The 25369-nt window shown below is 42.1% G+C and overlaps 1 protein-coding gene and 1 non-coding gene across 3 annotated transcripts in view; one reads left to right on the plus strand and one right to left on the minus strand.

Annotated features, from left to right (window-relative positions):
* LOC105489035 (A-kinase anchoring protein 12) overlaps positions 1 to 25369 on the plus strand; it is a 122166-nt gene that overhangs the window by 26792 nt on the left and 70005 nt on the right. The window contains exon 1 of one of the 2 annotated variants that reach the window (XM_011753604.2): positions 11779 to 11847. The exons of the other annotated variant lie outside the window; for it this stretch is intronic. Within the exon in view, the coding sequence (XP_011751906.2) occupies positions 11794 to 11847 (54 nt within the window). The 5' untranslated portion in view covers positions 11779 to 11793. Of the gene's footprint in view, positions 1 to 11778; positions 11848 to 25369 lie in introns of those variants that run through there. 2 annotated transcript variants of the gene reach the window in all.
* On the minus strand, positions 14895 to 15002 carry LOC112427928 (U6 spliceosomal RNA). Its single transcript, XR_003019711.2, has one exon. It is a non-coding gene; the product is annotated as a U6 spliceosomal RNA (small nuclear RNA).

A 25369-nucleotide genomic window follows, 5' to 3' on the forward strand; every position in this document is an offset into this window, starting at 1 on the left:
ATCATTAGGAGTCAGTGTGGGTTCACTAAGAATGAGCCCAACATCAAATTTGTGTAATATTCTTTTTGTTCTTCCTTTAGTTGATCTTTTGGTTGTTGTTTTCAGGTTCCTGGACTCTAGATTTGGGGGACTGGACTGATGATGGTGATTCTGCATTTCACCAAAGTGATTTGACAAAATTGAGTAATTCAGCAGCTCTGTCTAAATGAGGGCTGATCAAAAGTATCTGGAATAAATGTAGTTGATCATCCTGGTCAGAGCTGTCTGCTATAAAACTCTGCTTGGCCTTGCCAGGGTTCTTTATCAACTTGCATGAGAAGTGAAGACAGACATCTCAAAGTGACAAATGATTTAAAAAGTTAAAAGTTAGGATTGATAGCTAATGCTAGATCACATATTTTTCTCTTCTTTCTTTCTTTTTTTTATTTTTTGATCTTTAATAATATTTGTTATCTTATGTCATTGCTTATTTCTTTCACTACTCCTATTTAAATATTTTTCAAACTTAGATATAGTGCCAGCATTTTGGTATAAAGAGGAAAGACAGTGTTAGCTCTCAGTGCAGCAGAGCAGTCAGACTTGAAGACGGCATAAGGAGGAGGAAGGCACTGGATCTGTGGAAGGACAGGGGAGGGAGGAGTCTAGGTAGAATAGAAGAAAAACACCCTGATGAAATGTATCAATTCCTGTGCATTTTAGAAGATCAAATTGTAAAGCAATTTGGCAACATGTCTCACCATATCCTTTGCTCCAGTGCTGCTAATTCTGGAAATTCAACAGATAAATAACACAGGGGAGGGAAAACTGCATTCCATAAAATGTTTGTTACAAATGTTTACCATAGCCTTGTTGAAGGTGTTGAAAGATCAGTTCAGTGAATCATGTATGGTACATATACCTGATCATTGTCATTCAGGGGCACAGGAGAAATTTTAGCTACTTGGAGAAATGTTTATGGCTGTGAAATGGGAAAATATGCAGAACTGAATTCCACAATAGTAATTGTATTTAAAAAATGCATGTATGTAGCTAACGGTTGAAAGGAGAACGTGAAAATCACAAGGTGTCAGAATGACAGGGTTTTAGATCGTTTCATCTTTTCAAAACTTTCATTTCTCTAAAAGCCAGCAGATAGATGATGAGGGGAAGGAATTGAGGATGAGGGAGAATCTAGGTTATAAGTAGGGGAGAAGGTTAAAAAGCTGGGAGTTGAATTGATTTTATATTCACTGTAATCTCAGCTGTGAGAAAGTGGTTAATTAGAGCATTTTGAAGAGACTCTTACACCATATTAATAGAAATAACACCATACTGTTTTTTGCACCGGTCAGCATCTGTTTGGACTATTGTACTTAGTTCTCATAGTCACATTTTAATGTCAGGCATTGGTGCATTGAAGTCAGCATGTAGATTTTTGACCTTAAGAGACTCATTCACATTTTCAACGTTTTCAGCTGTTTGAGAGACAGTTGTCAAAGCACCAGTAAACATCACAGTGTGGAAGAGTCCACAGAAGGCCAAACCCTGGCCAACAGAGAGAGGGTGGGGTGTGGAGTAGGGTTATTAGGTGGTTTTCAGAGCGCCAATCCATTTCCTCTGACGATTTTTGCAAAGACAGTCATCGATGTATAGAACAAATGACAAGATTTTGTGTCTATAGTTATCATTTACCATTTCTGATCCCTGTTTTCAGGACCTATTACATTTCTAGAACATAGCCATAAAAAAGACACCATCGCTATATATCACTATGCTTAATGAAGGCTTTTCATAGGCAAAAAATAACAGAGATAATGGCAGGAAGTTACTGTGTAAAAGGGTCCCTGGAAGGTGGATGTGGTTTCTTCACTGGATTTTTCCATTGCCGGGAGACAGATATCATTCTTCGGGCACCCAAACCTACCTGTCTCGGCATTTGCTGATAGAGTGAGCTGAATGGCCATTGTCCTTGTGCCCTCTTCAGTTGCTCTGACTCCTACGCATGCTCTTTGAGTGCCACCTTCCTGCCTGACAGATGCCATACCCCTCCATCCCCAACTCCCATTTTATCTTTTCCTTTCCTTCTAAGCTGGAACCCTCATGGGACCGACAAGTAACCATTATTAAAACGGTGTGACTGCTAGGTGGGGTGGCTCATGCCTGTAATCCTAGCACTTTGGGAAGCCAAGGCAGGCGGGTCACCTGAGGTCGGGAGTTCGAGACCAGCCTGACCAACATGGAGATGTATTTTTGTATTTCTACTAGAAATACAAAATTAGCTGGGCGTGGTGGTGCATGCCTGTAATCCCAGCTACTTGGGAGGCTGAGGCAGGAGAATTGCTTGAACCCAGGAGGCAGAGGTTGTAGTGAGCCAAGATCGCGCCATTGTACTCCAGCCTGGGCAACAAGAGCGAAACTCCGTCTCAAAACAAACAAACAGCAACAACAAAAAACGGTGTGACTATATGTTCTCAAATACTTGTATTTAAGGCAAAAATAACAGTTGGCAGCTATATAAAACTAGATTTAGCATGAATCTGTTCTTTTTGCTTACAAGGGAAGATAAGACTTCTAACAAAATACCCATATTATATGGAAACTTCCAATTCTATGTAACGTTTCCATTTTGGAAAAGACTAGTGTTTTTTTGTTTGAGTTTTTTTAATTCTTTGAGACAGATTCTGACTGTGTCACCCACGCTGGAGTGCAGCAGTGTGATCTCAGTTCACTACAACCTCTGCCCCCTGGGTTCAAGTGATCCTGCCTCAGCCTCCTGAGTTAGCTGGGACTACAGGCACACGTCACCATGCCTGGCTAATTTTTGTAGAGACGGGGTTTCACCATGATGGCCAGGCTGGTCTGGATCTCCTGTCCTCAAGCGATCCACCCACCTTGGCTTCCCAAATTTCTGGGATTACAGGCATGAGCCACTGTGCCCAGCCTGTTTTGTTTGTTTGTTTGTTTTGTTTTTATCAACATCTAAACCCTTACTTTAATATTACAGAGGGAAAATTGAAAATTGGGCTTAAACCAGGTGTGAGAAACATTTAATGTTTAATGATTAAATCTCACAGTCAAGATGAAAAATGTTCAGTCTTAGGTGAAATCTTTCTCACAAAAGTTTTCTGTGAACATTTGAATGTAGACAGTACAAGTGGCTTTTTAAAAATTTTGGGACAGGTCTTTTTGAAGACATCTGTAGCCCATTTGTAACTGTCCTGTTCAAGGATGTATGATAATCTCAAAATGTCAGTGGCATTTTCAGTTTTTTCATAATTTAATTTTACATTTTTTTCTAAAATTTTTATTATTCAATGCAGAATTTTTCTCAATAGCATTTTAGACTTGTTTGTCATCCTGTTTGTCTTCTCCAAATTGAGTGGAAAAGGAACTTCTTTCTATCATAGAACTTGCCAAGACATCTGGGGAGGATTTCATAATTAAAGAATGTATTTTATTTCCTTTAGGAATTAACAGCACTTGAATCTGATTTGTCATGACACTTCACTGTTGCTCAGCTCAAGAGGCATTGTAGTTCTTGTTCATGATTAATAGGAAATGAATACACTGGAGCAGATACCTTTACCCCAGGAAGATATCTCTGGATCACTTTGCTCCGAGCACTCTTCCTCTGAGATATTTTCCTAGTCTCAGTTGCTGGGAAAGTATTAATTGTTCCAGGTTTTTCAGATAACTTTGTTAAGATAATCATTCACATACCATACAATTCACCATACAATTCACCATTTAAAGGGTACAAGTCAGCGGTTTTTAGCATGTTTACAGAGTTGCGTAACTGTCGTGATCTTTGAACATTTTCGCTCCCCAAAGAAACCCCATACCCGTTAGCCGTCACTCTCCATTTCCCATTCCCCTCATTCCCAGTAACCACAGAGCTACTTTCTGTCTCTCTATGGATTTACCTATTCTGGACATTTTATATAAATGGAATCATACAATATGTGGCCTTTCGTGTCTGGCTTTCATTTATTGTAGTGTTTGCAAGATTCATCCATGTTATAGCGACATCAGTACCTCCTGTTTCTTTTGTTGTTGTTGTTGTTGTTTTTTGAGACAGAGTCTCGCTCTTGTTGCCCAGGTTGGAGTGCAACGGCGCGATCTCGGCTCACTGCAACCTCCACCTCCCGGGTTCAAGCGATTCTCCTGCCTCAGACTACTGAGTAGCTGGGATTACAGGCATATGCCACCACGTGGGGTTAATTTTTTGTATTTTTAGTAAAGATGGAATTTCTCTATGTTGGTCAGGCTGGTCTCGAACTCCCAACCTCAGGTCATCTGCTGGCCTCAGCCTCCCAAAGTGCTGGGATTACAGGGGTAAGCCTCTGAGCCCAACTGTTTTTTTTAATGTCTGTATAATATTCCATTGTATGGATATATCCTACATTTTATTTATCCATGCAGCAGTTGATAGCCACTGGCATTGGGGTTGTTTTCACCTTTTGGCTGTCATGAATAATATTGCTATGAACACTAATGTACAATTCTTTGTCTGAACATAAATGTTTTCATTTCTCTTGGGTATTTATCTAGAAATGAAATTGCTATATGTTTAGCCTTTGTTTAACCTCTTGAAGAACTGGCAGACTTTTCCAAGGCAGCTGCACCATTTTGCATTCTAACCAGCAGTGTATGAGGGTTCCAGTTTTTCCACATCCTTCCATAACACTTGTTATCTGCCTTTTTGGTTAGAGACATCCTAGTGAGTGTGAAGTGACATCTCATTGTGGTTTTGATGTGCATTTCCCTGATAGCTAATCGTGTGGATCCCTTTTGTTTTTAGTGAATGAAGTATCTGGTATTCTCATATGCTGAACTAAAGCTAAAAATTAAAAATGACTTCTGATATGAATGTGTATATAACAGACATCACGATGAATCCAGGTGAGCACTATGCACTCTTAGCAATCAAAGTGTACTTCTCTGGCTTCTGAATAAGTTTTTAGAGTCCAGATTTAGTATTTAGGTAAAGAGTTAATGCTTCTAGTTTGGGGAGTTAGTTGCTAAAATAATAAAATGTCTCCATGGTAGGGAGAGGTGATGGTGGGGAGGTTTGCTGGTGGATGGTTAAGTATGATTCCCACCAAATACGTGGAAAGCAGTTTCTTCTGTTAGAGTTACAGGTCAGTATCGTTTTGCCATCTTTGCTTTCCTTCTCCTGTTTGCATCCTTTTTGTTGTTGTTGAACTCTTTTAGAGTAAGTTTTAGATATCAGATACTTTACTCCCAGATAGTTCAGCATCGTCTCCTGGGAATACATTCCTACATTCTTTATTTTTTTTTTTTTTTTTTTTTTTTTTTTTTTTTTTTTTTTTTTTGAGACGGAGTCTCACGCTGTTGCCCAGGCTGGAGTGCAGTGGTGCGATGTCCGCTCACTGCAAGCTCCACCTCCCGGGTTCACACCATTCTCCTGCCTCAGCCTCCCGAGTAGCCGGGACTACAGGCGCCCGCCACCACGCCCGGCTAATTTTTTTGTATTTTTAGTAGAAATGGGGTTTCACCGTGTTCACCAGGATGGTCTTGATCTCTTGACCTCGTGATCTGCCTACCTCAGGCTCCCAAAGTGCTGGGATTACAGGTGTGAGCTGCCGCGCCCGGCCTCCTACATTCTTCTGCTTACCCCCACTGCCATTGTCACAACTAAGAAATTTTTTTTTTGAAACAGATTCTCATTCTGTCGCGCAGGCTACAGTACAATGGAATGATCTCAACTCACTGTAGCCTCTGCCTCCCAGTGTCACGTGATCCTCCCACTTCAGCCTCCAGAGTAGCTGGGACTACAGGCCTGTGCTACCATGTCCGGCTAATTTTTGTATTTTTTTGTAGAAATGGGGTCTCACTATATTGCCCAGGCTGGTGTTGAACTCCTGAGCTCAAGCAATTGGCCCACCTCGGCCTCCCAGAGTGCTGGGATTACATGTGCGAGCCACTATACCCCCCAGCCCACAACTGAAAAACTTAACATTAATTGATTTTATTTATTTGTTTATTTTTGAGACAGAGTCTTGACTCTCCTACCCAAGCTGGAGTGCAATGGTGTGATTTCGGCTCACTGCAACCTCTGCCTCCTGAGAATCAGTCTGTTCAAGTGATTCTCGTGCCTCAGCCTCCTGAGTAGCTGTGACTACAGGCGCCTGCCACCACGCCTGGCTAATTTTTGTGTTTTTAGTAGAGAAGGGGTTTTACCATGTTGATCTGGAACTCCTGACTGCAAATGATCCACCCACCTCGGCCTCCCAAATTGCCGAGATTACAGGCGTGAGCCACCACATCCCACCCAACATTGATTTAATATCATCTAAGATAGAGTTCGTATTCAAACTTCCTCTGTTAGCCTTAAATATATTTTATACCTGCTTTAAAAATTGGGTCCTGGGCCGGGCGCGGTGGTTCAAACCTGTAATTCCAGCACTTTGGGAGGCCGAGACGGGCGGATCACAAGGTCAGGAGATCGAGACCATCCTGGCTAACACGGTGAAACCCCGTCTCTACTAAAAAATACAAAAAAACTAGCCGGGCAAGGTGGCGGGCGCCTGTAGTCCCAGCCACTTGGGAGGCTGAGGCAGGAGAATGGCATGAACCCGGGAGGCGGGGCTTACAGTGAGCCGAGATTGCGCCACTGCACTCCAGCCTGGGCGACAGAACCAGACTGTGCCTCAAAAAAAAAAAAAAATTATGTCCTGGCCAGGCACAGTGGCTCATGCTGTAATCCCTGCACTGTGGGAGGCTGAGGTGGGATGATCACTTGACGTGAGGAGTCCAAGACTAGCCTGGGCAACATCATGAGACTTCATCTCTACAAAAAAAAGTACAAAAAATGAGCCGTGTGGTGGCGTGTGCCTGTCGTCCTAGCTACTTAGGAGGCCCGGGTGGAAGGATCCCTTGAGCCAAGGCGTTTGAGGCTGCAGTGAACTATGATTGCATCACTGCACTCCAGCCTAAGTGACAGAGTGAGAACCTGCTTCAAAAAAACAAAAGAAAAAAAAATGGGGTCCAGCATATAACCAAATTGCATTTGGTCATGTTTCTTTTCTAGTTTCTTAAACTAGAATACTCCCTTTGCCTTTCTGTTTTTCATACTCCCTTTGCCCTCCGGTTTTCATTAGATGATGGATGGATGAATAGATAGATAGATAGATAGATAGATAGATAGATAGATAGATAGAGAGATAGAGAGATAGATGGATAGATAGATAGATGGAGATAGAGCCTCACTCTGTCACCCAGGCTGCAGTGCAGTGGTACGATCTCGACTCACTGCAACCTCGGTTCACTGCAACCTCTGCCTCCTGGGTTCGAGTGATTCTCCTGACTTAGCCAACCGAGTAGCTGGGATTATAGGCATTTGCCACTATGCCCTGTTCATTTTTGTATTTTTCATAGAGACAGGGTTTTACCATGCCAGGCTGGTCTCGAATTCCTGGCCTCAAACAATCTACCTGCCTTGGCCTCCCAAAGTGCTGGGATTACAGGTATAAGCCACCGCGCCCAGCCCGTGAGATTTATTTTTATGAAGAGCGCAGGCCAGTTGTCTTATTTAGTGGATTTGTCAGATTTATCTATGATTAGATTCAGGCTGGACATTCTTTTTTTTTTTTTTTTTTGAGACAGAGTCTTGCTCTGTCACCCAGGCTGGAGTACAGTGGTGCAATCTCCACTCACTGCAAGCTCCACCTCCCAGGTTCATGCTATTCTCCTGCCTCAGCCTCCCGAGTAGCTGGGACTACAGGTGCTTGCCACCATGCCCGGCTGATTTTGTTTTTGTATTTTTAGTAGAGACGGAGTTTCACCGTGTTAGCCAGGATGGTCTTGATCTCCTGACCTGGTGATCCACCCACCTCGGCCTCCCAAAGTGCTGAGATTATGCGCCTGGCCCAGGCTGGACATTCTTAGCAAGAGTACCACCTAGGTGATGCTGTGGTGATGGTGTGGTGATAGTGAATCCTTACTGTTGTATCACAAACAGCAATCACAGACAATGCCTGTCCCTCCCATTATTGGTGATGCTGAGTTGGACTGTTTGATGCTAATAGGGGCTGAGTTTCCCTGTGGGGTACTATTGTAGTTTGATACCGGTGATTCCATTGCCAGTGTCTTCACATCCAGTGATGACTCTCGCCTAAATCATTGTGAAATGGTGACTGTCTCATCTGTTATTCTTTCTATATTTTTCTATCTGGCATTCTTCCACATAGGTGAGCTTTTTCCTTTTACCCTCATCTCTCCCTTTGTTTTCCCCTTAAAGTTAAACATCTTTTTTCCAACAATGAAGTTATTGAGCGTATTTCCAACTTTTATGTCAAACTTAAGGAAAGCGACCTCCAGCAGGCCAATTCAAAGACTCTTTTGGTAGATATATTTAATAGAAAAAGAATGACTAGGTGGTTACTGTTAGACTAGTTAAAAGAATGAGGCTGGCTGGGCGTGGTGGCTCACGCCTGTAATCCCAGCACTTTGGGAGGCCGAGGCGGGAGGATCACGAGGTCAGAAGTTCGAGACCAGCCTGACCAACATGGTGAAACTCTGTCTCTACTAAAAATACAAAAATTAGCCGGATATGGTGGTGTATGCCTGTAATCCCAGCTACTCGGGAGGCTGAGGCAGGAGAACTGCATGAACCCAGGAGGTAGAGGCTGCAGTAAGCTGAGATTGTGCCACACTCCAGCCTGGATGACAGAGCAAGACTCCGTCTCAAAAAAAAAAAAAAAAAAAAAAAGAATGAGGACAAAATGGTTTCCTTCAGTTCTTTTTTTTTTTTTTTTTTTTTTTTTTTGAGATAGAATCTTGCTCTTTTGCCCAGGCTGGAGTGCAGTGGCACAATCTTGGCTCACTGCAATCTGGGCTTAGGCAATCCTCTCACCTCAGCCTCCCAAGTAGCTGGGACTACCGGGGCAGGGGCATGCCACTATGCCCTGCTAATTTTTGTATTTTTTTGTAGAGATGAGTTCCACCATGTCACCCAAGCTGGTCTGGAACTCCTGGGCTCAAGCAATCCACCTGCCTCCATCTTCCAAAGTGCTGGGACTACAGGCGTGAGCCACTGCACCCAGCCTACCTTCAGTTCACCTGGGGGTGTGTGGTGATGGTGGAGGAGGTGGGAGGAGTTGGGTGGCAGGGAAGTGGTTTAAAATTATAGATCATGATTTCATTAAAGTGTATCAGAAACATTTTGTTAGGAATGTTTTCCTGAAGAAAGTCATGAATTATGCAAAAAAAGTTCTGTCCTTGATAAGGTAGGGATCTTTAAACATTATAAGTATGGAAATTCGAAATTATAGAAAGATATAAAAATATAACAGAAAATAGAAGTTCCTATTTAACACAACCATTATCACTTTTGTGTGTTCTTAGAAAAAAGCAGTGTTTGTGAGTTGGCGGCATTTCACAATTTTATAGGCAGTTTCTAACTTCAAAGGCATTTTTAAGAAAAGCTCAAGGTCATAGAAACAACAGAATAAAAATGGAGGTAAGAATTTCTAATCGTCACTGGGCTAGGTGACTCATTCCTATAATCCCAGCTCTTTGGGAGACCGAGGCAGATGGATCTCTTGAGCTGAGGAATTGGAGATCAGCCTCAGCAACATGGGTGAAACCCCACCTCTACAAAAAATATAAAAATTAACCAGGCCTGATGGCACATTCCTGAAGTCCCAGCTACTTGGGAGGCTGAGGTGGGAGGATCGATTGAGCCTGGAAGTTGGAGGCTGCAATGAGCCGTGATCGCGTCACTGCACTGCAGCCTGGGTGACAGAGCAAGACCCTGTCTAAAAATATATATATTTTTTAAATTTTTATTATAATTGTTCTCACAAACATGTTTGACCCATATGTGATAAAGTGGTAACACTGGTTGTACTCGCCAACCACTGTTTCTGTTCCCCAACAAGGGGATGTAAACCGTCTTTCCTCCCAGCTCTTACTTGCAGTGTCTGGAAAACACATTTTGAAAGGCGAGAGGTTTGCATTCGAGAGAGGCTGGGGCTTGGAGGTGTCCCTGGAGTTTAAAAGGCTGAGGTTTCCAGTGCTATTCGCTTTCGGGATGTTGAGCCCTCAGAGTAACAGATGCCCTAAAATTGTAAATTTTCCATCTAGAAAAGGGGAAAAAAAAATCTGTGGAAGAGTGGATTATGAAAAACAAATCTACCCTCCAAGAAGGTGGTCAACAAAACAGAGTAACTGAGACCTTCACTCAGAAATTCCACGATAGCAGACGTCACCTTTCTCATGTTCGTATTTTGTTGTAGAAGATGTTTGGATGAATCATTGACAGTTTTTTTTTTTTTTTTTTTTTTTTATCAGAATGCTTTAATACATTTTACATGGATTTAGGAATTTGGATGTTAAAAATGAGAAATCTTCTACGATGGCGTGATCACTGTGAAGGAGTAAGGTTTTTGGGATTATTTTCCTACCATCTGTTGTCAGCAGGACCACCTGCGTATCATTTTCCTTCCATCCAATGTATGACTTCGCCGCCAAGTGGTGCCTTTGTATTTTCCACTCCAGTGTGGGATTGCAGAAAGGCTGTTTTTCTGCTTATTTTTGTTGAATGGTTTTATGCTGATTAGATCAATAGAATACCTCGTTGATCTGGAAAATTGTTCTTATCATCTAGACATCCAGACTGGTTCCATTTGATTGGTTAGCATTTATCTTTGCAGAAAGAAAATCGCTGGTAAATAAAATTTAGACTGAACATAATCATCAATAGATGTCACCACTAAGCATTTGTTTGCCTTGGTCTGACAGTTGTTGGTTAACAAATTGATCAAACTGGAATTGTGTGTGTAAGCATACTTTTGGTGTGGTGTTGAGCCTAAAGAGACCTTGAAATGCAATTTTCAGTGTAGAACAAAAAATATTGTACTTAGATAAAAAAATCTTTCCATGTTCCTGAATGCCCTTTAAAAAAATCTTGAATAAAATTTAAATGTAGCAAAGCTACAATTGTGTAAAAGTTCATTTTCATAGCAAGGTGTGCTGGTGGTTATAGTCTCTGATGGCAAGTGCTTGTTAATAGAGCCAGGAATAAGTGGCAAATTTTGATTCCTTCCTCCAGGAATTTGCTTCATGTTTGAAAGTGATGAAGACATTTTCATAGCTGCCAGTACCTTCGGTTGCATGTTGGTGTTTTTTAATGTGTTGTTGTTTTTTTTTTCTGCATCAACCCATCAAAACATGTCTATGGTTTTTGCTTAGGGCTGTAATGAAATTGAGAAAGGATGGCTAATTAGAGTAACTTGGCTTAGTCAGCGGTCTGGCCGTTGAAGGGATTCAGTTTCTCCAGTGCTGACCAGCCTTGCAGTCACTGCAGAGCAATCTCCCAGTGGACGGAGCCTCCCTGAGCGTCGCACAAAGAAAAGCCAGCGCAGCTGGGAGTGGCTCCAGGAGCACAAAACACCAGGGGATCCAAGACTTAACTTATGTATTTATTATTTATTTATTTGCCTGTTCCCCCTAGCAAGTCACTGATTGTGCTTTATCATGATCGTATGCTTTTATGACTGCTTTAGATCGCCCATTGATGCTTCTGTCCCTTTTTCTTGATTTATCTATTTAGTAGTAAGAATACAAGGGGACTTGCCCTTTAAGTCTATCTTTTATGGAATGGTATGGAAGGATTGAGTTTTTCTTGGCAGTTTGAGGTGGAATTCTTTGTGTGTGCATCTCCACGAGCACATAATCAATTGAAGCAATTAAAGTCTAATCTTGCTCTTGGTCATTTAGTTAACAAGGAAACAAACAAACCTAAAAACAAATACAACAACCTGTGCAATCTTGAAGATACCGAAGAAAATGAATAGGAATCCGTCCTTTCCTAGGGGTAATTACTTCTGCAGCTGTTTAAAGGTGGGTTTCTACACACGGGGGCTCCAGATGTCCACTGTAGCAGATGGAGATATTGAGCAAATGTCTGAAAATGGCTATTAATTAATGAGGTTGCAAGATACTTTTATCAGTTATGAATGTCACATAGACTGGGATGCTTTAGTAAGCAATACATATGCTATTGATTTAAAAGACAGCCTGGATTTTATCTTTTGGGGGAGTGAAGTACTCGTATGATAGCCACACCTATGGACAAAAATCCTGGTTTTTGTCTCTACTCCTCTTTAAGAAGTGCTTTTTAAATGCAAAATGAATGGAAAGGCATATTGTTTGTAAACATATAGATGTTTCCAATAGGAGAACTTTGTAGAACTGAAATAATTTGAAACAATGCATGCTAAATTCCTTTACCTCAAAATTTGGTTCTTGGTAGGTAATAGGTGTTTAATAGATATTTATTGAATGAGTTAACTATTAGGGCTTTACAAAATGATCAGGTTTAAACCTGCAAGCAGACTCTTGCCTCCTATTTAGCATTTTCTTTGTTAATCTTTTATTTTAACAGGAATATAAATCCTATTTTTTTACTTAGCTTTTTTCTTTTGTTCTTCAACAAATATAAAAGACATTTTCAATGTGAGTAAGAATATAATCAGGAACAAATTTTAAGAGTAATATGTGGGTTTTGTAAGGATTTAGCCTTTATATTGGTTCTTCTGGTGCTGATGTTTTTCCTAATGTTAAATACAGCGTTAATCACTGAAATACGTAAAACATGTTACGTCTTCCCTTTTCAGATCCTTAGAGAATAGCTAATAGGTTTGTGTGTGTGTGTGTGTGTCTTTTTATTTTTTTCTAGCAAGAAAGATCTCTTTTGTCTTAATATCATGGAAGGGAAATAATAGAAATTGTCCTTTTTTATATTTTATTTAAAATCTACAATAATGAAAATGTATCACTTAAGGTAGTATGTAAAAAGTTTATGGATTAATTTTTTATTAACTTTCTTTGGGGTCTATAATGTATTAATGTGGGTGGATTTACAATGAAGGGGAATTCAGATGTTGTGTTTTTGTTTTTTTGTTTTTTGTTTTTTTTTGAGACAGAGTCTCACTCTGTCACCCAGGCTGGAGTAAAGTGGTGTGATCTTGGCTCACTTCAGCCTTCGCCTCCCGGGTTCAAGTGATTATCCTGCCTCAGCCTCCCAAGTAGCTGGGATTACAGGCACCCACTACCATACCCGGCTAATTTTTGTATCTTTAGTAGAGACAGGGTCTTGCCATGTTGGCCAGGCTGGTCTCGAACTCCTTACCGCAGGTGATCCTCCCTCCTTGACCTACCAAAGGGCCAGGATTACAGGCTTGAGCTACCGCGCCTGGCTGTGTCATGTATTTTTGTCAAAGAAGAACCACAGCATCGTAAATCCAGCTGGAGTCCAGTTTCTGGGAAGTTCTGTTCTTTGAACACTGTTGTGTTGGAGACCACTTTCTCTCTGCAATGAAGTTATTGGTGCTGCAATTAATAAACAGTAGTGTCTAGTTCTTAGCCTAGAACAATGGCTTTTAAAGTGTTCTTCATTAAAACTTACTTCATTTCTATTTTCTGGAATTCCTAGAATAAATTGTTCAATAAGCAGTTATAGTGGATTTGAAATTGGAGTGTCATTACTGCCTACACTGTTTGAGTGGCCTCGAGGGCTCCCACCCAGAACCTGAGTCGGACTTACTTAGGAAGACATTCACTGTTGTTTCAGTGTTTTAAAAGATTGTATTCCCTGGTCTCATCAAAATGTTATTTTTTTTTTTAAGAAAGTAGGGATAGAGAAGGAATTTCTCTGGCATGGTTTCAAATCATAACAAGGTCTGTGATGCTCGGCAAGTAACATTCTTTCAGGACTTGGTTCTCGTCAGTGTCACGAAAGGGACTGTTTTAGGTGATCCTGAAGAACAGCTCTTAGGTTTCAAATTTGTGTGTGTGTGTGATTAACTTAAGAATGGTAAGTTTATTTATATGTAACTCTCTTTGACTGAGGAAAAAATGTACAGCAGTTTTTAATATGTATGCAAGAAGAAACGAGCAATATATGATAAAGGATAAAGGTAGGAAAAATCTGACCATGGAAAAGGCATTCTATTTAAACATTTTAAAAATTTATTTTCTCTCTCTTTCTTTTAAAACTGACCCTTAACACTGCTTAATGAGGCATTTAAATAATAGAAACGGGATGGAGACAATAAGCAAGCGAAAGCTGGTGAGGTGGCATGCACCTGTAGTCCTAGCTACTGACGGGAGGCTGAAGTGGGAGGATTGCTTGAGCCCAGAAGGTCGAGGCTGCAGTGAGCTAATGATTGCACCACTACACTCCATCCTGGGTGATGGAGTGAGACCTGGTCTCTTTAAAAGAGTAAATAGATAAGCAAGTGAAATCAAACTTGAAAAAATTTTTTAAAAATATATTTTTTTAAGCATAAAAGTGGTATATTGTCATTGTGCAAATGCCACCATATAAGAAAAAAAGTTCCTTCATTCCCTCTTGTCTTCTGAGATTTTTCTTACATACACACACAAACATATCCTTTCTGTTGGTTTTTTTAAAAAATATGCATATAGATAATACTGTTGCGTAACTTGCCTTTTTCACTCAATAGGAAATCATAAGCACCTTTTGGTTCAGTGTACACAGACCTGGCTCACTGCTTACTGGCTACATGTTCAGTGGCATGGATATACTCTAATTTACTTAACCAGTCTCTTTACTGATTGACATTTAAATTGATTCTCATGGTCTCCTATTACAAGTAATGCTGAAATTGAACATCCTTTCATATACAGTATAACTTTCATGTATAAAATGAAAATTATGTATAATATACATATTCATTTATGCTTATGCTTGTGCAAATATTTCTGTAGGCCTAATTCCTGGATGAAAGGGAATGCCGCACCCTTCCACCCTTTTCTGTATGATAAATTTCTGACACATTTACTTGTTAACCAAGGAGTGACTTAAGTTTCAAAATATGCTTAATGCATTCAGCTTTCAATAGCTCACGGCACACACTGTATATAAAAGTATGGAACGCTTTACAAATTTGGGTCTCATCTTTGCATAGGGGCCATGCTAATCTCTGTATCGTTTCAATTTTAGTCTCTGTGCTGCCAAACCAAATAAGCGCTCTTTTCTTTCTTTCCTTTTTTTTTTTTTTTTTTTTTTTTTTTTAGAAAGGATCTTCTTCCTCTTATTGCCCAGGCTGGAGGGACACAATCACACCTCACTGTAACCTTGAAGTCCTGGACTCAAGAGACCCTCCCACTTCAGCACCCCCCAAGTAGCTAGGACTACAGTTGTGGGCCACCGTGCCCAGCTCTTTTCGAAAATATTGTAGTATGAGATACTTTACAGAATACTCACAATGCCCCATTTTGGCAATCATATTTCACAAACCTTTGACTTTTGACTGAGTTGCAGTTAGCTTGAAACACTCACGTTTTGCTTTCACTTAAGAGAATTACCATTCCTTCTGTGTAATTCTAAAGATATATTACATTTAACAAGGCCATGTTTTAAATTTGCCAGTGAACACATTGGCAGCTTCTTTCCATTCTGCAGGAAGTGGCTTTGTTTCTGTACTTTCCTCCTGTTATTTCCTTAGGGTAAACATCTAGGCTTCATGCAAAGTAGAAGGGGCATGTGTGTGGTGGTCAGGATGTGGATTTGAATCCCCAACTCAGCCACTTACATTAGATAAGTCACTTAACTTGCGAGCCTCCCTCTGCAAACTGGATGAAGGTTGCTAAAGAACGTGTTTTTACAAGTTGTGCTAATTTCGATGCTACCTTGAACAAATGAGTGTTCAGATTTGGCCACGTCAGTGATATTGGTAGTGTTACTTTGACAGGTGAAGGATGGTGTTTTAAATTTGCTTTGACTTTTGCATTTCTGTAATTTCTGGGAAGAGATAACCATAATTCTGTAAGTCTATGTATCGGTTCGCTAATTTAATTTCAGGTTACGAGTAGATTTATTGCCCACTTTATCTTTTGGGGTCTTCTTATATGCTTCAGATCTCATGGTTGATACTTTCACATTTGCAAGAAGTTCTCCTACACTTAGGGAATAATCCCCCAAATCCTAACTCAACCCATTGTGTCTTGATGATGCTATATAGAATTTTAAGTCTTAGAATTGGGGCATTGTATGTGAGGTTAGGACCCAATTTCCTGTGGCTTCATTCTTTTCTCCACACACGTTTTATTTAGTTATTTATTTTTTGTTTGTTTGTTTGTTTAATGAGACAAGGTCTTGCTCTTTTGCCCAGACTAGAGTGCAGTGGTGCTCACTGCAGTCTTGACTTCCTGGACTCAGGTGATCTTCCTGCCTCAACCTTCTGAGTAGCTAGGAATACAGACCTACACCATACCCTCCCTTCCCCAACACCCAGCTAATTTTAAATTTTGTCGTAGGGATGAGGTCTCCCTGTGTTGCCCAAGCTGATCAAACACCTGGCCTCAAGAGATCCTCCCAACTTGGCCTCCCAAAGCACTGGGATTATAGGTGTGATCCACCAAGCTCAGTCTGGCGCGACCTCCCATGCCAGAACGGGTGATGCAGGAGCGAGCTGTCCTCTTCCCCTCCTGTTGCTGCTCTCAGCTACCTGTACATCTATTTTTATTTTTTCTGAGATGGAGTCTTGCTCTGTCGCCCAGGCTGGAATGCAGTGGTGCAATCTCGGCTCGCTGCAACCTCCGCCTCCCAGGTTCAAGTGATTCTTCTGCCTCAGCCTCCTGAGTAGCTGGGACTACAGGCACATGCCACCATGCCCGACTAATTTTTGTAGTTTTAGTAGAGACAGGGTTTTGCCATGTTGACCAGGCTGGTCTTGATTTCCTGACCTCAGGTGATCCACCCACCTCGGCTTCCCAAAGTGCTGGGATGAGCCACCGTGCCCAGCCCACGCATGGAGATTTTCCAGCCTACATGTCCAACCTTCACCAAAACAAATGCCCTGTAGCCCTTTGGTCTAGAGGTGCCCAGGGAAGAGACTTGCATAGGTTCTGAGAATTCCAAATCTTGGGCCCCCAGGACAGGTGGGATGTTAATTTCAGGAAGGTTTGCCCTTTTGGTTGCCGCGGGGGAAGGATGTAGCCAGAAGAGGCCCAGAATGGGTCTCCCTGAAGTGAGGGGCTCTGCCTGGGTCTGTTGGTGTTACTGCTCACAGGGATTCTTTGAAGCAGTTGCTTATTCCCTGATTTCTCTTGTCTGTCAATTGAATAATGTTTTCCCTGCTGCCTACCTATCAGGTTATTAATTCCTGATCACTGTCAAGGTTTAGGCTGGTCAAACTTGAAATCATTGATTACATAAAGTGTATTATGTATAAAGTGCTAGATTTGTAAGAAAGTTGCTATCTTCATCTTCATTTAGTTTTTATCTTGGCTTAGCTCTTGCTAATTTCCCATAGTACAGCCTGCACTCATGTTATGAAAAAATTTAGATGACTGTTGAAAAACATTCAGGATTTCTTTCTTACTTCTCAGCCCAGGACTGAGCCTTTATGAAAGAGGGCAGCAGGAGATTTTAGAAAAGTGGAGGCCCTTGTACAAGGAGGCTGGGCTCCATTTAATAACGATGAGGAGGCACACTTTAGGAACTAAAGGAGACCAGCATGACAGATTGAGCGTTAAGGCAGAACTAAACAAGAGGCACTCAAAGGCAGGGAGATCAGCTCTTAGGATATTGCATTAAATCAACCATGAAATGCTAAAGCTTGAACTAGGGCAGAAATCAAGCAATGGATACAGACAGCATTGAACACAAAAGAAATGATAGGATTTGAGGGAGCATGAGGATGACCAAGATGCAGAAAATCCCAAGATGATCTCCAGGTTTCTAGGCTTTTCCAACTAGGATGCTAATTTTTTGCCTGAGAAAGAGTATTATCAAGCAAAGACATGGTCTCACTGTTGACCCAGAAAATGGAGGGACAGGGTAACAAAAGCAGTGATCCGTTTTCCATAATACTAATGGTTGACACTGACTGGGTGCTTACTATGTCAGGTGCTATCCTACACACTTTGTACACTCGTGATAGACACTTGTAAATCCCCATCGTACCAAAGAGGAGGCAAGCCCCTAGAGGTGAAGGAACCTTACAGGTAGGGCCTCTTCTCAAGGCGAGGCATTCTGATCAGAGAATGCCTAAGAGAGGGAGAGACAGAGACAGAATTCAGTATAAAGACAGAAAGCCCACTGTTAAAAGCAATGTCAGGTGTTTTTATGAGAGCTCAGAAGCTGTCACTGACATAACCAAGTTTCAAATCCAGGAGTCATTCTTTTTCCATTGGCAAGTCCCATTGGCCTCATCTCCAAAGACATTTCACATCGACCCATTCTGTCCACAGGGCCTTCCCTGGCTTCATCTCTCCCCTGCATGGACACAGCAGCAGCCTTCCTGCCTCCAACTCGGTCTCCTTCAGCTCCTTCTCTCTGCAGACAGATTGGTGGTTTGGGGATTTTTAGGGTTTGTCTGTGGTCGATTTATATCTGATAAAGTGAGCAAGTCTTTTTTTTTTTTTTTGAGACGGAGTCTTGCTCTGTCGCCGAGACTGGAGTGCAGTGGCCGGATCTCGGCTCACTGCAAGCTCCGCCTACCGGGTTTACGCCATTCTCCTGCCTCAGCCTCCCGAGTAGCTGGGACTACAGGCACCCGCCACCTCGCCCGGCTATTTTTTTGTATTTTTTACTAGAGACGGGGTTTCACCGCGTTAGCCAGGATGGTCTCGATCTCCTGACCTCGTGATCCGCCCGTCTCGGCCTCCCAAAGTGCTGGGATTACAGGCTTGAGCCACCGCGCCCGGCCAAAGTGAGCAAGTCTTAAGCGTATACCTTGGTGAGTTCTTACGAGGTGAATGCACGAGTAACCCTCTCCCAGGTCAGGTTGGAGAACCTCACCAGCGCCCCAGAAGCCTCCCTTGCATCTCCTTCTGGTTATTGCTCCCCAAGAGGTAATTACATTCTGACTTCTGTCCGCATATATCAGCGTTGTACATCATTCACCACGAATGCAGTGATCTTCGAAACCTGCACGTTGAGATGTGCCGTTACCAGATCTCTCGGCATCACTCCCACATTGCACTCTTTGCCATTGCCTGACATGAGATAAATAAGAACACATGGTTGGGTGTGGTGGCTCACACCTGTAATCCTGGCACTTTGGGAAGCTGAGGTGGGAGGATCGCTTGAGCCCAGGAGTTTGAGACCAGCCTGGGCAACATGTTGAAACCCTGTCTCTACAAAAACTACAAAAAAATTAGCTGGGTGTGGCAGTATGCACCTGTAGTCCCAGCTACTTGGGAGGCTGAGGCTGGAGGATTGCTTGAGCCTGAGAGGTCAAAGCTGCAGTGAGCCATAACTGAGCTACTGCACTCCAGTCTGGGCAACAGAGCAAGACCCTGTCTCAAACAAAAACAAAAACAAAAACAAAGAACCGACACATGTCGGTGTCTTATTTCTCTCTTCCCTGCCATTGGTACTTTTTGCCTATCCAGACCCAGCTCAAAACTCAACTTTTTCTTGTACACTTTCTCTTATCGACAGAACTGAAAGGGACCCCTCCCTGTTAGTACCATGTGTCTTAGTACTCTGTCTTCGATGTGTGACACTTCCTTTTGACTTGACACATCCAGATGACATAGGAACCCATCACAGGGATTAATCAAGTGTTGAATAATGCATGGGGACCCAGGGTGGAACCGAGGCTTTTGCAAAACGTTGAATGTTCAGAGGCTTTGGAGAGTGAACTTGGAGGTCAACAAAGAGGATGAAATGCAAGATGCACTACGAGCATGTGGTGGTCTGGACTGCAAGATTCAGGCACTTTATTTTAGGAGTAATGTGAAGAACATGATTTATGAACGACAGAGTGGGGAGTGTATTGAGACCACGTAAGACTAATGCTCCATTGTAAAAACTTACATATCAAAGCAAATATATTGTCCCCTCAGTCCCCAGAAGCAATAACTGGAAACAGTTTTAGAGGACATAACCTAATTGATACAAAAACTTTTCACTCTCAGAACTATTTTTCCCATTGTCATAGGAATGGACACCAAATAATGTTTTCGTGTCTTGGCAGTGATTCACATTATTGAGTTTGCTATTGGACTATTTTTTCCTTGCTAGGAAGTACACATCAGAGAGCTGCATTTCACTGTGTGTGTGTGTGTGTGTGTGTGTGTGTGTGTGTGTGTGTTTCAATCTACTGATTACCAAAGAGCCTATAATTCTCAATGGAGAGTTAATGGAAAAGATGAAAAGAGGATTTTTCTTAAGAACAATAACCAGAAAGTTTGACGCAAATGAGTATTATAGCAAAGTTCTTTTTCGCAGTAACTTCTCTGATTGTAATGTCTTAGGTTAAAAAAAAATCAATTTCATGCAAAAAGGGGAAGGATTATGTAAACAAAAACAAAAAAAATTTGAAGTATTACAGTCTATCATTTAGGTGAGTTGTAGAGGGGAAAAGAAGTCATTTGTACAGTTTGATGAAGAAATAAGTATATTTTCCAGTTTCTAAGATAGTCTGTGTGTGCTCTGAATGTAAAGCACATCATTTCCTGTAAGTCAGTATTGGGTTCAAAAAGTGCAAAGGCTTTATTGATCATCTGCATCTATCACATGATTATCTTCTGGAGCTGATAATTTTTTTTTTTTTTTTTTTTGAGACAGAGTTTTGCTCTTATCACCCAGGCTGGAGTGCAATGGCACAATCTCGGCTCTCTGCAACCTCCGCTGCCTGAGTTCAAGCGATTCTCCTGCCTCAGCCTCCCGAGTAGCTGAGATTACAGGAGCACTACCACGCCCGGGTAATTTTTTTTGTATCTTTAGTAGAGATGAGGTTTCACCACGTTGGCCAGGCTGGTCTCGAACTCCTGGCCTCAGGTGATCACCCCCTTTGGCCTCCGAGAGTGCTGGGATTACAGCCATGAGCCACCGCACTGGGCTCTGGAGGTGATAATTTTTTTAAAAGATTAAGGCAACAGCAATTTTGAAAGTGAGTCATTGTCATTGATAGTACACTTGTTTAGGGAAAGCCCTTTTTCCTGCAGAAGCAAACTTGCTTTAGGAATAGCATCAGGCTGGAAGCGTTTTGTTTGTGTTTCAAATAAAGCTGGCAGGAAGACTGGCACCTGTCTGCTCCATCTCTGTGCTCTTACTATACAAATATGTTCTACTTTGCTTGCTGTCAAGGTTCAAGATCAGTAACAGCAGGGAGGGGGCATTTCCCAGAAGCCCACACGACCTCATGAGGAAGCGCCACCCCTTGCTGGATGGGGCGTTGGCTTGCATTCTTAGGAAACAGAAAACAAAACAAAGAAACGCTCCCTTTCTACTCCCGCAGATGTGAATATTGGAGACTGTTTCACTAGCAGTTACAGTCTATACGTCTTGAAATCATTTAGTTTGCTTGCAGATCTTGAACGAAGTGGTTAAGGAACGAATTCTTTCCATTGAGGTGTCCATTATCCGTTATTATTTATTTAAGCACATGTGGACTAAACAAGCCACTTTGTACTCTGTCTCTCCAGGTGTCAAAGCAGCGTAACTTGCCCTTCTTGACTGAGTCCCAAATGCGATCTGAGTCAGAGAAGGTTAGAGCTCAGAGCTCGAGAGAGTTCAAGTATTTTACAAAACAAAACAATCAGGTGAGAACCAAAGCTACTGCTGTTGACTTGACCAAGGTCCCACAGTTGTTGGGTGGCAGCAATGGGAGTAAGTATATTTTCTTTTTTTATTTTGATTTCATTTTATTTTTTTTGAGACGGGATGTTGCTCTGTTTCCCAGGCTGGAGTACAGTGGCACAATCATGGCTCACTGCAGCCTCAACGTCCTTGGGCTCAGGTGATCTTCCCACCTCTGCCTCCTGAGTAGCTGGGACCACAGACACGAGTCAGCACGCCCAGCCAATTTTTGCATTTTTTGTAAAGATGGAATTTCACCATGTTGCTCAGGCTAGTCTCTAACTCCTGGACTCAAGTGATCTACCTGCCTTGGAAAGTGCTAGGATTACAGGCATGAACCATCAGGCCCGGCCATGTTTACTTATTAATATTTTAAAGAATTATAAGGAATGTTTTTACACTGTTGGTGGGACTGTAAATTAGTTCAGCCATTGTGGAAGACAGTGTGGCGATTCCTCAATGATCTAGAACCAGAAATACCATTTGACCCAGCAATCCCATTACTAGGTATCTAACCAGAGGATTATAAATCATTCTACTATAAAGACACATGCACACGTATGTTTATTGCAGCACTATTCACAATAGCAAAGACTTGGAACCAACCCATATGCCCATCAATGATAGACTGGATAAAGAAAATGTGGCACATGTACACCATGGAATACTATGCAGCCATAAAAAAGGATGAGTTCATGTCCTTTGCAGGGAGGTAAATGAACCTGGAAACCATCATTCTCAGCAAACTAACACAAGAACAGAAAACCAAACACCGCATGTTCTCACTCATAAGTAGGAGTTGAACAATGAGAACACATGGACACAGGGAGGGGAACGTCACACACTGGAGCCTGTTGGGGAGGGGGGGCAGGTAGGGGAGGGATAGCACTAGGAGAAATACCTAATATAGGTGACAGGTTAATGGGTGCAGCAAACCACCATGGCACGTGTATACCTATGTAACAAACCTGCACGTTCTGGACATGTATCCCAGAACTTAAAGTGTATATGAAAAAAAAAATTATGGCTGGGCTCAGTGGCTCATGCCTGTAATCCCAGCACTTTGGAAGGCCAAGGTGGGTGGATCACTTGAGGTCAGTAGTTTGAAACCAGCCTGGACAACATGGTAAAACCCCAACTCTATGAAAAATACAAAAAAATTAACCAGGCGTGGTGGTGGGCACATGTAATTTCAGCTACTCAGTAGGCTGAGGCAGGTTGAACCCGGGAGGCGGAGGCTACAGTGAGCTGAGATTGCACCACTGCACTCCAGCCTGGGGGACAGAGCAAGACATCATCAAAAAAGAAAAAAAAAAAAAAAAGAGAGAGGGAGGGAGGGAGAGAGAGAAAGAGAGAAAGAAAAAGGAGTCACAAGCACTTTGTTTAAATGGGAGGGAGAGAGAGAGAGAGAAAGAAAAAGGAGTCACAAGCACATTGTTTAAATGGGCTTTCCAAACAATAGGTGCTAAAATAAAGTTGACAGAGTTATAAGGAAGGATTACACAGAGCCTCTGAAGTATTTAATTCATATTTTGTGGGATATTTGGGGTACATCTGAACTGCCTCTCACTCTTCCCACTCCCACCCTACCCCCATTGAGAAGTCAAAACTCATGCTTTTGGAGGACAGAGGGAATTTCTCCCAAATTATTGTCTTCTGCCTCTTAAATCAGGACCACATTTTTCAAGTGTGCGTGTATGGGGAACGAGTGCTGGTCTGTGTTCCACTGTATTACTGATGAAGCTAAAAATTAAGGGATTAATGGCATCGCTAGATGCGCTCTGTAACAGCTGGCAGCTCTGAAAGCTATTTTGACAGCTATAACTTGTGATTTATAAATGAGGTTAATGGATTCCTGTTAGAATGGAAAACGCACTTGTGAAAGATCACTTATTCAAGCCATAGTCCGTACATACTGCAAGTGCTTTCTCCTGAGGCTTGTATTTTTTTTCTGGAGGATTTTTGTTTTTAGTAGACATTGCAGGACATAGGTTTTTGTTTTCATTTTAAAATTTGCAACAAATCCCAAATCACCAGAATTGCTGGAAACATGCTGTGAGAGATGAATGTCAAGTTCACAGTCACTGCCCTTCTCAAACAGAAACACCACTAGCCAGCCCTTGAGTGCAGATGGGGAGATTCAAACTGATACTCTCCACCCCTAATGTTGAGAGAGGTGGTTACGCAGCTTCAAGGTCCTCTGCAAATTCACCATACTTGGCTAGACAGTGAATGTATTTTTAATTAGGCACTGATTTTGAGAGCATTGGGTTATGTAGTAGTGAATATTCTAACCAGCCTGCATGTCTCAGAAGGAGAAGTATGAGAAGATAGATTTGGTAGCAAACACCAACCAGCCAAACAAAAAAGCAAAAAGCCAAAAACCCATCTTGTGGTTGATGTGGTTTCCATAGGGCTTTGCCTCTCATATATTGTCACTTCTTAAGAAACGCTCTCCCTTTTTTCTCAGTAGAGTAAGGTCTTGATAAGAAGATTGCAAGGTGTGCAACATAACTGTTCTATTGAGTAATTTTGTGAAACCAGGAAATAAGAAAGAAGAAACTAGAGCTATTATTTGTCTTTCTTAGAATGTCTTGATCAATACATTCTATGCTGGCCCGTAAGAGAAAGGAAGCACAGGGCTTTTGAATAGAGACCCTGTCACCAGCTTAACTTTGTCAAGGGAGGGTGGTGGGCTTTCGCAGATGTCACTTTCCCTTGTGAGGTTTTAGCTTGGCTCTTAGCTCATTCAAAGCAAAGGCTGAGAGATGTTTAACTTGCAGATCCTTCCATTATGGAACTTGGATTGCAATTCTCTCCTCCTTGGGTAACATGATGACTAGCATGGTTATGGCTGGCGTTTTGCTTTTGTTTTGTTTTGATACACTTTTATGTTTAGAAGGTCAAACATCGATGGGAAGAGGCATCTGAACAAGATGGTTTGGAAGCGTCCTTTTGAGACTGGAGAATTGTGTGGACTAACACAGATGTGTTTTTAGAATAGTCATCATTTCTTTATGGGAAACATTATTCTGGCACCTGTTAATGCTTATAGGGACTAGTATTGTTGAGTTCCTTCTCCACTGAATTCAGGTAGCTTGATCAGGAGCCATTTTGGAGGATAGGAAAACTGGGCAGTGTCTGGAAAGGCCAACATCTTCACTGCACACCCTACAGGGAGGGTGGGTGGAAGGCTCCACAGGGGCATCAGTTGGACATCATGACAAGCCCAGGCCCAGGCGACTGAGCCAGACAGAACAGAGAAGAACCACTCACTGTCATCTCATTCTCCTAGCACATCCCTCACCCAACTACAGTCTTTCTCCACTTAGACATCCATGCCATTGGGTGCTCCCCAAAAAATCTGAAGCCAAGCAGATTGACCCTTGGCAGTGAGGCCCTGGAGTTCAGTTAGGACTCCTCGAAGACCTTTCACCCTTCACAGACCAGCTTCCTCTCCCATCCCCTCACTGATGGTTCCCAGCCTTCATGAGATTCTTTATTTATTTTTTTTTGAGATGGAGTTCCACTCTTATTGCCCAGGCTGGAGTGCAATGGCGTGATCTCGGCTCACTGCAACCTCTGCCTCCCAGGTTCAAGCGATTCCCCTGCCTCAGCCTCCCGAGTAGCTGGGATTACGGGCATGCACCACCACTCCCAGCTAATTTTGTATTTTTAGTAGAGATGGGGTTTCTCCATGTTGGTCAGGCTGGTCTCCAACTCCCAACCTCAGGTGATCCACCCATCTCGGCCTCCAAAGTGCTGGAATTACAGGTGTGAGCCACCTCGCCCAGCCCTGAT

Source organism: Macaca nemestrina, chromosome 5, assembly GCF_043159975.1.
Source record: "Macaca nemestrina isolate mMacNem1 chromosome 5, mMacNem.hap1, whole genome shotgun sequence".
In the NCBI taxonomy this organism is placed as follows: Eukaryota; Metazoa; Chordata; class Mammalia; order Primates; family Cercopithecidae; genus Macaca; species Macaca nemestrina.